The following is a 16317-nucleotide window of genomic DNA, read 5'->3' on the forward strand; positions in this document are numbered from 1 at the left end:
ATTTTTTAAAAATAATATTTTTATTTTTTAACCGTCATTTTTTAATTATTCTATTTAACTGTTATTTTATAAATTTTAAGATAACATGAATTATTATTTTTTTATTATTTGTAGTTTTTATCTTTCACCTAACTTTTAATTAGAAATAAAAGAGGTAAGTAAAAATAAATGTAAATACTTTATTAAAGTAAAATATAGATACATAATTTTTTAATTTCTCAAAAAAAAAAAAAAAAACAAACCTCAAACTACATCTAAAAACAAACGGAAAAAATAATATTGAAAGTCTTAACAACACATTCTCCAGCACATCTTTAAAGCCATTAATATTTTATATGTTATCATTTATTAAAGGTTACGAAAATAAATAGTCATTAAACGAGAGTTAAGACGCATTGAAATTTGTGGGTTTTCATAAATAGTAGCATTCATAATTTTATGTAGAAGAATGTACTGTTAATATTTTTCTTTCATATAATAAATAAAAAATTATATAAAATTTTTATATAAGAATTGAGGATTTATATGTCTTCAATGGAAAGGAATAAAAAAGTTTAAGTAAGGTCAATAAAAAATCGAGACAATTATAGGAATAAAAAGGTTGAAAAATATACAGTAAACACCAAAAGATTAAAAAATAAATTATACAAGAATAAAAAATCATTAAATATTTTTAAAATAAAAAGTGAATAAAATATTTCGAATTTATTTAGAATATATTAGCAATGTAATATACTGTTGTTCAATTCTAAATTAACATACACAATAATATTGTTATTTTTATAATAACTATTCAAAAAATTATATATACTTATTTTATACCTATACTTACATATTTTATGAATAAATTTTTAAGCGATAGAACTAAGAAAACCTAAAAATAATATATTTGTAATATATAATACTAAAAATACACCATACCAAAAATTCGCGTACTTTTCTTACAAGTGACGCTGTGTTACATTTTTATATGCCACCATCTCTTGACCGAGCGAAAGAACTTTTTTTTCTTCATTGACTTTTATTTTTCCATGTATCAAACATTTGATTTGAGTTTAATTTTCATGCATAAATTTTTATATTTTTTTTGTAATTATATAATCTGAAATAATTCTCAAAAATATTAATCCCAACGAGCAACGAGTCGAGTATCTTAGTTTCGTCAATTGTTAGGTAATTTCCTGACACAGAGGCAATTGGATTTGGAGTGTCCTAGATTCGGTTCCTGGTTTGGTTCGTACTATTGTACTTGCTTTTACTTTTCATGGGTTCGGAGTTCTGAATCAGAGAATGTGCAAGGTAACCACTTTGTGGATTCAGAAGCAAAGGGTGTTCGTGAGTTTTTGTGAATTCAGAAGAGAGAGCAAGAAGAGTGTGCATGAGCATGAGTAGTGGAAGCAGCTGGTGGTGTGGTTTGAGGCCTTCTTCCTTCAACATGGATACCGAGTTTTCTGTAAGAGGAAACACTTTTGGTGGCATTTTTGGCTCCTCTGCTAAGCCAAGATCACTCAGGGTTCAGCCTTCTGGTCTGTTCATGCTTTTTCATGTTGTTGTTGATTCTCAGAATCTCTTTTTAGTGCATACCTGAAACATGCTTCTTATTGTGGTCGATTTGTTGACTTGTTAAAAATTGTTTGCTAATAATACACTAACACGAAATTTCATTCAAATGTTTTGGAATTTCCTCAGTTAGAGTTTACTGTAGGACAATAGTTAGATGCATAGGTGGTGTAGTTCTATTTTCAGAATTAGAGTTTTCCATTGGTAGCATGCGTCTTTTTAGAATTGAAGTTTTACCTTGGTCATCTACTTTGACCTTTGATGCAGACCTTGCTCTGTGAAATTTCAATTCTAATTAGACAACAGCACAAGAAACATCTAACGAATTGTATCTAGCTTTGTTCTTTTTATTGCATTATCTCCTTTACAAACTGCATTTTATTTTGTCAATTGTTGATAGATCTTAATATCACATCCATAATTTGAATGATATGAATGTGCTTATGTTCCTCGAATATTACTCAGCAAAATCACGTTGCAGATGAAGATGTTGAGGATCTTCTGGCCAATAATATTTCGGGCAAACCTTCTGGGACTGTTCTGCCTTATGTTGGTGTTGCTTGCCTTGGAGCTATGTTATTTGGGTATCATCTTGGGTATGAATTTCATTTTCATTTGATATAAAGATCAATGAACTTGTAATGCAGGGTATCATATTCTGTATATAGCAATCTCAAAGATGATTTTTAACTTATGCATAAACTAGTTTAGTTTATTGAGAAGTTTGGTTAACTTTCTCCTTCTTATTTTCTTCTCTGGAAAGTGTTTATCCTAACAGTTCCTTAGCGAATGACTTAAGCCACATCTTCTTGTCTTAAGTTATCGGCAGTAAGAAGAAACCCACTGGAGTTCTGTGTTGAATTTTCCTTGTTATAGTACTAATTGTCGTCACTGATTATTATTATTCTTAGGTAGGAAACTCTGACAATACTCTTTTTGGTATAGGGTAGTAAACGGTTCTCTTGAGTACCTTGCCAAGGATCTTGGAATCATCCAAAACACTGTTCTACAAGGTACACACTCTTTTCCTAAATTGTAATTGCAAATTAGTTTACATAGTTTGATTCATATTATCAGAAAAAGAAATTATAGATTTTAAAGTATATACTCTTTCCTGTTCTTTTGCTTGTTAATTTGTTAGGCCTATTTCCAGCATATATTCAAACATGGTTTTTGGACTTGTTAATCCATGAGCAGGATGGATTGTGAGTGCACTGCTTGCTGGTGCTACTGTTGGTTCATTTACTGGTGGAACATTGGCTGACAAATTTGGCAGGACTAGGACTTTTCAGTTGGATGCAATCCCTCTGGCAATTGGAGGATTTCTTTGGTCTGTCAATTTTCCCTTGGGTATAAGGTTTGATCTTTTAGGTATTTTTGAGATTGATGGATAAAATTATACTACATTTACAGTGCTACTGCTCAGACTGTTCAAACAATGATCATTGGTCGCTTGTTAGCTGGTATAGGAATTGGTGTAGCATCTGCAGTTGTACCACTTTACATATCTGAGGTGATCCCCTTATAAACAATTATAACCTTTGATCATATATGTACATATTTTCTGTGGATCACGTGGTGATTCCTACTAATGGACAGATTTCTCCAACCGATATTCGCGGTGCACTTGGATCTGTTAATCAACTTTTTATATGTATTGGGATTCTTGCAGCACTGCTGGTTGGTTTGCCTCTGGAGGGAAATCCTATATGGTATTGACTGTTGAATTGTTTCATTCTTGAGTTTATTTTGCACAGAGTATGTATATTAGTGATGTAAATGACTATATTCAGTGTGAAAATTTTAGAAGTAAAATGTGTGTTCATTAATATGCACCCTCTTCTCCCTCGTTTAATTTTATCAGGTGGCGCACAATGTTTGGAATTACTGTAGTTCCATCTGTTCTGTTAGCACTTGGGATGGCTATTTCTCCAGAAAGTCCTCGGTGGCTTTTTCAGGTTATTTGGGAGTATTATACATTATCTTATTGCAGACCAACACATTTACAAGACAAGCAGCTTGAATTTCTACTCTAAGTTTCTTTTCTTATAAAAGATTACTACTTTCAGACACATCAATAACTTTCTGTTAAATATACCTTGGATTATAGTTTCCTATGGTGTAAACTTTTCAAACTAACCATCAACACGTTCAAAGGAAAGAACTTATGTTATATTTTAAATGTCTAAAGACACTATTGGGATCCTTAAAGCTTTTAAATGGGTTAATTTTTACAGTTATGGTGGTCATCTATAATCTTTATACCAAATAAGATGCCTAGTTTCTTGCGAAGTTTGTAATTGTTGGAAGTCCCACATTGACTAGATATAAGGCAATTTCATAATATATAAGTGAGGTACAAATATCATCTTACAAGCCGTTTTGTGGGGCTTGAGTTAGGCTTAAATTCCACCCTTTAACATATTTGAGTACTTAGAGTCTCTATATTTAGAGTATGCAAACACCTCACCTTAATTTAAGGTATATATGTGTGGTTGCAAACCTCACATTCCAAGCCGGTTTTGTGGGATTGATCTTGTATATGTTTTTGATAAAATTACATTTGTTACCTTGTAGCAAGGAAAAATATTGGAAGCTGAAAAGGCTGTTAAAACACTGTATGGAAAAGAAAGAGTGGCTTTGGTTATGCAGGACTTGACAGCAGCAAGTGAAGGTTCTTCTGAACAAGAAGCTGGATGGTTTGATCTGTTTAGTAGTCGATATTGGAAAGGTATTCCAAACTTCAGTTTAATTCCAGGTCTGATTAACAAGGTCTATGGTTTCTAGGGTATTAAGGCAGAATTTCTATAGCAAATATCTGTGGAAGTTAATTTTCTACCTTCTTTTTTACCTTCTGAATTTGTTAGTGCATTTTTTCTTTCCATTTCCCTTGATATGTTATGATGGGATATATCTTAATTGTATCATTGCAGTTTATGTTACAGATTTTGTGATCTAATGTCAACTTATTAGTTTCCTCTGGATTTGATTAATGCTTAATGAAACATTCCTTGTTGCAGTTGTGAGTGTAGGGGCAACACTTTTCTTGCTACAGCAGTTATCTGGAATAAATGCTGTGGTCTATTATTCGACTGCAGTTTTCCGCAGTGCTGGAATCTCTTCTGATGTTGCAGCAAGTGCACTGGTTGGTGCATCAAATGTTTTTGGTCAGTATCTTTCATTCCAAAAATTTTGATATCATGATGACATTTGCACAAACTTGATATTGTTTCTGGCTGATATTTGATTTCATTGCAGGCACAATGGTTGCTTCGTCCTTGATGGACAAGAAAGGAAGGAAAAGTCTCCTTATTATAAGTTTTAGTGGGATGGTAATAATTACCTATACTTTAATTTGTATCAGATATTTTGATACTTTAGGATATTTCAAAACTCTGCCCCTGTGAATTATTTTTCTCTCTGTTTGGTTTAATCATAACAAATTTTCATCTAAACAACTTAACTTGCGTTCCTCGATAATATTAATGAGTTAATCATGTTTTTATCCCTATTTGGTTTTTGTCTTTATCTCAAACTTTGGTCTGTTAAGTCTCTATCTTATGCATGGATTCAATCCTTTTCGTTCATCACCGTTAACTGTTTTTTGACTTGACAAATGACAAATCATGTTGAATGTCGTTCACAAATTCCCCTCCTGTCAATATCTTAAAAGGTTAGCATGATTCATCATTTGTTACGCTGGACTAGAAGGATTGTATCCATGCATTTCAGACGTATTAGGATCAAGGTTTGATATAGGGGTGGAAACCAAAATTGCATTATAGTTAAAGGTCCAAAACATAATTAACTCAATATTATATATTCATGTTCTTAAACTCACTCTTTTTCTCTCCTTCCTAGGGTGCTTCTATGTTGCTTCTTTCTGTTTCATTTACTTGGAAGGTCCTTGCACCATATTCTGGAACTCTTGCAGTCCTCGGGACTGTCTTGTAAGTCATTTAATTTTGTCAGTGAAAGTAATTCCACAAGACTACCAGTCTGTGTTATTTGATTTCCATTTCTCTTTCGATTTGTCACTCTCTGACCTATGAATTTTAAACAGCTATGTCTTATCCTTCTCTCTTGGTGCTGGTCCTGTGCCTGCTCTTCTTCTACCAGAAATATTTGCATCTAGAATCAGAGCAAAAGCAATTGCTTTGTCATTAGGTACACATTGGGTAAGGAACTTCACTGTGGAATCCAATATATCATTACCTTTTGAAACTCTAACTTGTTACTTCTTAAATAAGAGAGTAATATACATCTCGTGTTTGAGACTAGACATTGATAGATGGTAATCCATAGTTTTGATACCTAGTTAAGAAATAAACTTTAAATCTAATTCAATTTTTTAAAATTAACTTGTAAGGTACGGTTTGTACCCACTTATATATTGTGAATTAGTCTTTTATCTCTGGTAAGGTGAGACTTCCAACAGAGGTAACTAGGAGAATTCTTGTGATAATCATAGAGTAAGCATATCAATACTGTCTATACCAAATTATCATGTCCAAAAACTACTGCAATGAAGTTTCTTGGAGCTGTTGGGAAGATTTATAACATGCATTGGTTTTATTCATATTTTGAACACTAACTCTTGATTTTTGTTTATTATTTCCAGATCTCCAACTTTGTGATTGGGCTGTATTTCTTGAGTGTAGTAGACAAGTTTGGAATCAGCAGTGTGTACTTGGGCTTTGCAACAGTGTGTCTTGTTACAGTCTTGTACATAGCTCGTAACGTTGTTGAAACAAAAGGTCGATCCTTGGAAGAAATCGAACTTGCACTTGGCCCTTCAACCTAAGTACACTTCACAAATGCATTTGATCTTAATTCTAATGCTGCTCTTACAATTTTTGTTCCTTAGAACTCTTGGCACTTGTTATTTTTATATTATTTATCCAACTTGTTTTGCTTTTTTACTTCTTAAATTACTCCACTCCTTATAATTTTTCTAGATCTTTGAATAATGAAAGTTCTATCAATCAAGTCTTTATACGTATAATTTTTATAGTATGTCCATCTAGTTTAACCAAATTTATAGTCAAATCCTTATTTTATAATTAGGTTTCTGAAATTTAAGTAAATATTAAATATAAATATAACTGAGAGGAGAAGGATAACTGGAAATATTCTCAACCATTAAAGATTTGAAAGCTTCATTGAACTTTATTTATCTACAATTTTATCTTTCAATGAGTTTTACTCCATTTAGCTGCACCAACATCTTTCTTTCAATGGAACCGTTCTTCAAGATTTTGTATTCTATGCAAGAAATGTTCTTAGTCAGGTTAACTTGCTATTGCCTAAAATGTGATGCACACGTACGTATTGAATACTGCGTTTAGATACGTGTGTGTATATGTATATATACTTGAAACGATTTCATCATATAAATCATAAAATTTATATATTTAATGTAGTTTAATTTTTGAAATAATATAAAAATAAAAATAATTATAGTTAAATATAAGGTTATCACTGTGAGAGAATTTGATTCATATAAGTTGATCAATCACGAATTGGATTAAAAATAAACTTGTTCAACTTGATTTATTGTTGTAATTTGACTAAATTTTTTATAGAAGTATAATCAAAATATTCACCAGATTTTCTTTAAATATTATTATAAAAATAATACTTAAAATTAAAGTGTCAATTTACATAATTTATTAAATAAATAATAAAACATCAAAATTATTTAAATATTATTGAATAATATTTTAATCTTTAAAAAATAATTAAATTGTCGATTAACATAAATAAAAATAATAAATAATTAAAAAATTATGAAAAAATGATAAAAAAAATGCAAAGAATGTTTATCAGTGAATTATGAATCAATTGATTCTCATTAAATTCGAATCCATTTAACTAAGAGTATAAATGAAACTAGTTCATTTTACTCAATATTTAGAAAATGAAAATTTTTCAATCCAACCTATTAAACCTTAAGTGAGTTGGAATGGTTCATAAATTATTTAACTTATTTTGATATCTTTAATTATATATATATAATAAAAAAAATTGTAATTGTTATAATATCTGTAAAATGTTATATCTGAGACTAAAGAAGATGAATAGTATAGATTTTTGGAAATAATTTTTAAGATTCTTTATATCTATCAATGTCATTCGATAAATTTAGAATCGGAACATTTTTAAATATAATAAAGTTAAACATCACATAAAAAAATATTCATAAATTTAGAATCAAAACATTCTTAAGTATAATAAAGTTAAACACTATATTAAAAAAATATTCATAAACTCGATGTATCAAGATTTTAAATTAAAAATTATATCAATCTATTATGTTTGTTAAACAAATTACATATATAATGACTCTTTAGTAAATCTTCTATAAAAAAAGAAAAATGGTTCTTGTTGGTGACAATGAAAGGTTGGATCGAAGTCACGTATGTATTCCCTCGAGAAAAGAAAAACCATCTGGGACGTGTTGTTTTATCGAGCATGGATAATAAAGTCTTCTATTGGATTAACGTTTAAGGCAAAGGGCAATGCAAATTCACAAAACAGGATTATTAAAAAACAGGATAATTATTAGTTGTAGGCCAATAAGCAATAATGTTAACTTGTAAACATCTTTTGAAGCACTTTTAAAATTTTTAATTAGTGACAACTTTACACATACGTATTTTAAACGTATCTTTGTGAGATACGTCCTCCACACGAATACCCTGGCTTGATGAACATATTGGTGCATCACACTCTTCATCCAACATCAATAAAGTTCCTACACTCAGTCACAATCATGGTATTCTGAGTTAATAAACTTTATAAAGTAAATACTTTAAAACTCATGCTTACTATAACTTTTACATTTAATTGCATCAAGTAGATATATTAGTTAAAACCTTCAAGATAACATTAAAACACATTTTAGTGCATGCTCTATTAGATACTTTAACGCATCATCACCTTTCATTGCTTCTGCTTGTGGACACTGCTTACACTGGAATTTGCTCCGTACAAATTGTGTGGACCAGGTTGAATCATTATCAATGAACTAATCAATTTTCTGTCAATGACAACCAGAGCGGTGGGGTGGAGCAACATTCATGGATTCATTCCAGAAAATGCACTTTATATCACACTATGTGACTTCAATCATAAGCTTCTCAGGCTCCTTAGATGAATTAGGAAGTGGTGGCAGAGTAAAGTATGATAAATATCGGATTTTAAGTCTAATTTAACCTTATAGACCGAATTATAAGACTAAATTTACATTCATTTATACATTGTAATTTAGTTTTATCTCTAATCGATGTAAGACTTCCAACATAATTTTCCATGTAGAACAATATACATTTCGAATGTGGAACTAGACATTAATAGATGGTTCGAAAGTGGATAAAACAATGAATCCAACAAATAAACAAAGGACAATGATATTTTGACTCTCATCTTATACTTTCTGACATGATTTATTATTAGACATTGATTTTTTCAAAGAATACATTGATCAATGCTCCACACTAAACTACATCAAGGAGTACAAAATGAGAGTCAAAATATGATTTTCTAATAACAAATTTCGTTAAAATAGACTTTGACTCATGACTCTAATACCATCTTAAAAAGTGGACTTCCACCTAAATGCAACCCCAAGAATAAGAATGTGGCTCACAATTGTGAACTTACCTTTCACTTTGTTTCTGATACCAAATACATATAGTTTGGCACTACTCTTTTACACCATGATCTGCAAAGGAACATTATGTATCATTTTTGTGCATACAATGTACCCTTAATTAAGCAACAACCGTGGCCTCACTTGGGTGGATTGGTTTCTCATCCTAGAACATTTGGGTCGAAACATATTACAGATGAGTTCTGAATCACATTAATTTTGGATCCACATGTGTTAATTATGATGGCTACCCCACCAACATGTGCTTACTATTTGCAAGAAAGTTTCACCCGAGCGCATTTTTCTTAAAATTGATGGATACTTAATTATAATCCTGGTATAATCTTAATAATGTTACTAAAAGAATCTTCGACCAACTCTATCTGGATTCTGGAATCTACTTTAGGACTGTTATGCCCTCATTAATTTCCAGTGAATAGATCTTGAATATATTAACTTTCAGAAAGAAAGATCTGGAATTTACTAATTAAGACTATACTTTAGAAAAATATTTTCTTCCATTATTATCAAATTTATACTTCTCTCCAGTTGTCTGTTTTGATTTTTGCTAATAGAAAGAGATTAACTTAAATGTTACATATTTCAAATTAATTGAGTGCTTAGTGTTGCTTTAAACAAGTAGAAGTAGAACTTTTGGGATTTCAATAAGAACACAAACATATACTTCAACCAGAAATATAATCATTAGCTATTACATAATCAATGCATGCCATGTGGCAAAAGCGGTTATTCAACAGTGTAATTAGATACCATACATTAGTTATTCAGAATTCAAAAACTAAGCCTATTTATAGTCCTGCACCAACGCTGGACCTTAGAATTTTATCAACATAATAACTTCAAACTTGATCAAGTGGATTCTCTTTCATTTCCACCACCGAAGGGAAATCATGTTTAGTGTCATCACACTCTTTTGTGTTCACTGTGCCCTCACTTTCTTGCTGCTGTGTACGATTGGCTTTCGTGTTCTTCTTCTCAGAATTCTTGTATACCATGTATAAGATCATTTGGGTGATGCCAAACAGAAATCCTAGCACATTTGGCAGCTGAAAAAACCCAAAACAACACATTCATCAGTTTTTCTTTCAAGAGAAAATTACAAAGACGTGTAATAGATATAGAAATGTTATTTATTTCTCACCATAATGAATGGATCCTTGTCGAAGAGCCCGTAGAAAAACCACATGGTGGCGCAGAGGGTGAGAAACAAGGACAGTGAAAATGGCATGTACTCAACACTTTTGGTTTTTATGACCTTCCTCTGCAATCAATGTAGACATTTTACATATTTTCAGAAACATAACTTTACAACATCTTTGTCATGTGAATAATCGAATATAGAATATACCATTATGCTTAAAGGAGCAGCGAACACTGCAATGTTGAAAATGGCACAAACCCAACCCACAGCACGAACACGGTTGATTCCAGTCATGGAGAAGATGGTGACCAACATGGTTAAGCCAAAACCTCCAACATCAGCAATGAGTATCATTATCAAAGTCGAAATCTGCAATATCCATCAAAAAATTAATCATGCAACAAGCTTTAAGAAGTGTATGCATGTCTTTCAAACATGGTTATCGAGATAGAACAACATGAAAAAGTGTAGATAACGAAAGATCGTGATCTTGGTTTCACCTTCTGCTTCTTGGGAGCATATATAATGTACATTGCAAGGTATGTAACTTCTATGAAACATCCAATACTGTTGATGGTGACAATCAAAATAGCATTGGTTTTTATGAAGCCATAGTACAGAAGCAAGAGTGCACTAAGAAGTGCGACAACATATGGAATCGATTGAAACCCCGCAGATGATTTGGTCTTGAAAATTGTATAGAAGGTTGGCCTGTGACAGACACAAAAATTATAGAATAAAAAACAGGATCAGTATTCCAAAGTGTAAAGTGGGGTAGCGGAAAACTATGATTCTATTTTTGTTTCAAACAGGACTTACAAGGGTGCCAAGAACACCAGAAACGAGACAATGTTACCTATAGACAGAAAGAAAACAGAGAACATCAGTGAACAAAAGTGAACAAAAACAAAATCAGCAGGTAAAATTTGTTGGTCACTGTTACTAGATAATGCATTCTGCACTCATCATGGTGCGATGAAAATCGAAAATATAGCATGAAAAGAAAAAAGTTACAAAACAAAGATGGCTAGTGACTAAACATAAACACAAACACTTTGATGGTGATACCAAAGTTGAAAATGTTGTAGTCATAGGTTGTTGTAGTGAGACAAATTAATACCTAGAAGACCAAAGATGAAAGCCATCTCTTGAGCAGAAAATGCAACCATTTTTAGATGTTGAGGCGTTTGCTAAAATGTTGGAAAAAACTAGCTTTGCCTTTTGTGCTGTATGTGTAGGACAATGTGTGCTTGAACAAGGTTTGCAAGCTTCTATATATACACATGGTAACCCGTGACAATGTCCGACACGTGTACACTCCCACATAGTTCCCTTTAAAGAGCACTAACGATTTATCATTAAAAAATGCAACCAAATGTCAGTTTGGCAACTTCTCAAACCCCGCATCTCAGACGTGCTTAGTTTTTTCTCTTGTCAAAGTTGTAATTTGAGAAGCAGTGATAAATTATGAGCCACATTCTTAAAGTTTTTGAGGTTAATTAACCAGAAAAGAAGGCTTAGGTAGTAACTAATTTGTGTGCAATGTGAAAACATTACTCTTTATCGCTTATACACAGAACATTCATAACGGTTACATGATTGGTAATAGTTAAAGATTATGACATGATGAAGTTACGTGTTGTATCTGTCCACTTTGCGCCACAATTTTCATGCAATAGCTGAACAATATGTGTAACATCTTTTACCTCTGAGCGGGAGGGGCAAATTAATTTGTGGTTTTAATGCATGGTCCACACACTCGAAAAATAGCCATAATAGTGCTCCTACTTTTCTACCTAGCTATTAGCCTCAATGATGCGTATACCTCGCTCTTCTTTATGTTTAAAATATTTGCTTCTCGTGAGTCTTTAGTAGAAGACAAAAATATTTTATTTAAAGTATGAGATTAATTATTTTATAGATGTGAAATAGGCTTGAATATAAAAGGAAAATTCAAATAATAAAAAATCATAACAGAAAATTTAATGGAAAATCATAATAGAAAATTTAGCAATATAGAGAATCTTGAGAATCTTGAGAAACTTAAGGATGTAAAGAATATTGAGAACCTTGAAAAATGAGAAGACTTTGAAAAATGTGATAATCTTGAAATACGGAACCTTGAGTAATGAAACCTTGAGAAATGTGATAACTTTGAGAAATGTGATCATTTTGAGAAATGGGATAATCTTGAGAAATTGGAGAACCTTGAGAAATTGAAAAAATCTTGAAAATTTTTGATAATCTTGAGAAATTGGAGAACCGTGAGAGAAATTGGAGAACCTTGATAAATTTAGAGAATCTTGAGAAATTTGGAGAACTTTGATGCTTTTTTTTAATTGCTTCAATATGTGGGAGTGATCGATCAAAAAATTGTACAATCAAATTTTTGTTACTGATAATTGATATTAGCAAGAAAGAGTATTGATAAGAAAATTGTACAATCGAAAATTGTACAATCAGATTTTCATTACTAATAATTGTTATTAGTAAGAAAAAGTATTGATCAGAAAATTGTATAATCAAATTGTCATGACCGATAATTGTTATCACCAAGAAAGAGATATAAAAGACTAAGCACATGGTTTTTTTTTTCAAACTAAAAATATAAAGGGTCAAGAGAAGCAAAACTCGCCATGGGTGAAACCACGATAAGAAGGTAATGGTGGAAGGTGTGGGATGTGTTCTTCATTTAATACTATGTGAGTGAAAAAACACAAGTAAGAAAAAATTTGAAGAGAAATACTTTATTGAAAGTATGAGAATGAGTTATTCTGCAAAAGTGAAACATGCTTAAATATAAAGGGAAAATCCAATAAAGTATTTCTCTTCAAAGTTTTCCTACATGGTATCAAACAACAACAATTCATACAGAAAATCATAATAGAAAAAAACTAATAGAAAATCATAACAGAAAAAAAAAAAAGATATCAAAGATATCAACACAACCCAAAAAACAAACAAAACCATCTTAACTATTTTCAAATGATTATTCCAATAACAATTGAAATACACAAAAGGTAAAGAGAAACCACCAATTGGAACAAATCTTAGAGATACAATGAACGTTTAGACCCTTGTTTATTTGGACTACTATTGTGAAAGTTTATTCCTCTATTTTTTTTTTCTTTCAGAAGTAGTAAGTGTGAAATTTAAACATGTCAAAATGAGTTTTAATCCGTGAATTGATATGGTTTAGTATGGGTTCAAGTTGGATTGGATTAGCTAAAAGTTTAACCTTTTAAAATGTGGGCAAAATTGTATCTGACTCACTTAACGCGTGGATTATAGGGTTCAAATTAGATTGAAGTAGGCTGACCTCTAACTCAACAACAACAACAACAACAACAATCCTTTATTAATTATATTTATAATTTTTTTCATAAAATATCATTAAGTGGGTCAACCCGTGGTGGGTTGAGCTAGATTACAAAGTTTTTGACTAACAAAACAATGAGTCGGGTTGAGCCGACTCATTTTTGAGTCAACCCATGATGAGCCCACACGTGTAAGTCAGATTAGCTCACTTTAACATCTCAATGAAATGTGAATAAATATATTTTTTTATCATCATATTTGCTAGAAAGTTATATTTTTTAAAGATTAAATGTTATTTTTCACCAAACTATTATATAAAAAAAAGGTTAAATGATTTCAGTGGTCCCATTTTGGTAGGAAAATCTCAAATTAATCCTTTTTTTATCAATTTGGTCCATAATTTGGAAACTTTGTTGTAATCAAGTCATTTTCGTTAGTATTGCACTAACAACATTAAAGAGGGGTCATGTATCAATATGTGATTTTTTTGATTTTTTTTTTACTTTTTTTAATTATATCTTTTTTAAATAAAAAATTTGTCATGTGTTAAGTTAACGTTGTGTGGCACATGACAATATCAGTATGATGTGGTAGTGGCAATGACACATGTCACCATCTTGTCCCTGTATTTATATTTTGTTTTAATTGAGTCTCAATTTTTTTTAATTAAACAATTTTATTCCTTTCTAAATTAAAACTAAATTTAATTTTTACATAAATGTCAAATACTTTTATTAAAATATATATTTTTGTTAAATATTATTAACAAGATTAAATTTATTTAAATTTATATCTTACATTGAAATTTATGAAAAATTGTTTTAAAGTTGTTAATACAGAGTCATGTTAATAAAAATAATTCAAAATTAATTTCAACTAATAAGTATATTAAACTTGTTTATCAATTGCATCTCATAAAATAAATCTATCAACTTCTCATAAAATAAATCTATCAACAATTTAATTATTTTTAAAATGTATAAAACTCAATAATTTCTATAAAATTGTTTGGATTAGTTTAAAAATATAAATTTTATCAAACTATATGTGGATGTTTTCCATAAAATAAACAAAGTTCCACAGTAGACTATAATATAATCGATCTCCATGTGTCATTGGTTGAAAAGGCATTTTACATTATTTTACCAAGTGCAAAGAATAGATACTTTATAATTTAATTTAGAAACAATTTTTTTTTAATAATAGGTTGGAGATGAAAAGCATGCTTAATATTTTTTTTATGATATCGTAATTTTTATATTAAGAAAAGTCACGTAATTTTCTTTGTGGTGAGTTTATCTTTCATAATATCTAACATTGGTGTTTAACATACATAAATTAATTTGACATTAATAAGTGTGATATTGATTATTAAGTGTTGTACATGTGCTTAAATTGTGATGGTGACAAGGGTTAGGAAATTTTAAGTCTAGATTCTTTATTAATTTTTTAATGTTATTTTTTGTTGAACATTAAAAATATACTATGTTGATATTTTAAATAACTTTTTAATATATTTTAAAACATTAAAATTGGTAGTAACCGATATATTACAAAGATATATTAAAAAAAAACAGCATCAGAAAAATATAATACAAAATCCAAATTCGAGAATTTTAGGCATTGTAAACGTAATTAATGTTGTGCTTGTTCTTAGTTGACTAATGCAGCATGTTGCACAGATTAAAGTCCAAGGTGGTATACCAACCAGGGGACATGACCAGACGTTAAAGTTTCACACCACAAAGGCCTTCTTCGTTCTGTCAAACGTTAATAATACTCTCAGTTCCAAAATAAAACAACATAGATTTCGATCCATGAATTTATGTATCAAAAAAGATACTGATTAATTACTAAAAAATCAAAACATGATGTGATTAAGTGAATCAACAAACTTAATCTATCAACTTAAAGTAAAATCATGAGACTAATCCATGTTAACTCTGTTGATAATGAGTTAGGTTGGTTCACTTTAAGGTCTAAACAAAAAGTAACAAAATAATTTTGGCTAATAAATAGATTGGCCTGGTTCTAAGGGCGTTCACAAGTGTTTGCCTATTTCTAGCACTACCAAACAATTATTTGTTCACTTTAGTTTAGGTTTTCACTTCCATTCATCATGACGTGTCAAGATATTTTTCTCTTTTCTTTTTTATAATATATATATATATATATATATATATATATATATTATTCTTAAATATTCTATGCTCTTGAGTTCTGTTTGTCATTAAACATCATCCACTAAGAAAAGGTTCCAACTTCTATTTACAATTTTGGCTAGAAATAATGTCTTAGCAAGTACAGTAAGTTGAAAGAAAATAAAAATTATCTTTCCATGCATTAAGGGACCATGTTGATTATAAATTATCTTTCATTTCAGTTATTAAGTCTAGAAAAGTGAATAATGTTTAGATTAGTGAAGTCTAGAAAAGTCAATAATATTTTGATTAGGGAAATCTAGAAACGTTACCAAAAACAGTTATCTAGATTTTCTTTTTCATAAAGCTCACTAACATAAATTAAATGGTTTTAAAGAAAAGTCAAATTATTTTCAAATAAATTCTTTTTATATATATTGTCAAGTGAGAGAGAAAAATAATTAACAAATTAAATAGTAAAC

General features: G+C 30.2%; 2 protein-coding genes across 3 annotated transcripts; one reads left to right on the plus strand and one right to left on the minus strand.

The window, feature by feature from the left end:
• Positions 1 to 1001: 1001 nt before the first annotated feature.
• On the plus strand, positions 1002 to 6491 carry PGLCT (plastidic GLC translocator). Of its 2 annotated transcripts, none has more exons than XM_028074036.2 (13): positions 1002 to 1526; positions 2042 to 2156; positions 2506 to 2573; positions 2758 to 2890; positions 2974 to 3073; positions 3160 to 3272; positions 3425 to 3518; positions 4138 to 4291; positions 4581 to 4727; positions 4819 to 4892; positions 5422 to 5510; positions 5624 to 5738; positions 6182 to 6491. In XM_028074036.2, exons 1-13 carry the CDS (start codon positions 1379 to 1381, stop codon positions 6362 to 6364), a joined length of 1533 nt encoding a protein of 510 aa, XP_027929837.1. In that variant the 5' UTR covers positions 1002 to 1378; the 3' UTR covers positions 6365 to 6491. The 2 variants fall into 2 exon arrangements, with proteins under 2 accessions (XP_027929837.1, XP_085529010.1); XM_085672884.1 differs by having other exon boundaries at positions 1004 to 1526; positions 2026 to 2156.
• A 3383-nt stretch (positions 6492 to 9874) lies between these two features.
• LOC114184285 (bidirectional sugar transporter SWEET9-like) lies at positions 9875 to 11624 on the minus strand. Its single transcript, XM_028071574.1, has 6 exons — positions 11497 to 11624; positions 11196 to 11232; positions 10877 to 11087; positions 10584 to 10745; positions 10377 to 10496; positions 9875 to 10281 (listed from the first exon to the last, which is right to left on the minus strand). Exons 1-6 carry the CDS (start codon positions 11543 to 11545, stop codon positions 10075 to 10077), a joined length of 786 nt encoding a protein of 261 aa, XP_027927375.1. The 5' UTR covers positions 11546 to 11624; the 3' UTR covers positions 9875 to 10074.
• Between the last annotated feature and the right edge of the window lie 4693 nt (positions 11625 to 16317).

This window comes from Vigna unguiculata, chromosome 5, assembly GCF_037176805.1.
Source record: "Vigna unguiculata cultivar grain cowpea cultivar isolate G323 ecotype 2 chromosome 5, ASM3717680v1, whole genome shotgun sequence".
Taxonomy (NCBI): Eukaryota; Viridiplantae; Streptophyta; class Magnoliopsida; order Fabales; family Fabaceae; genus Vigna; species Vigna unguiculata.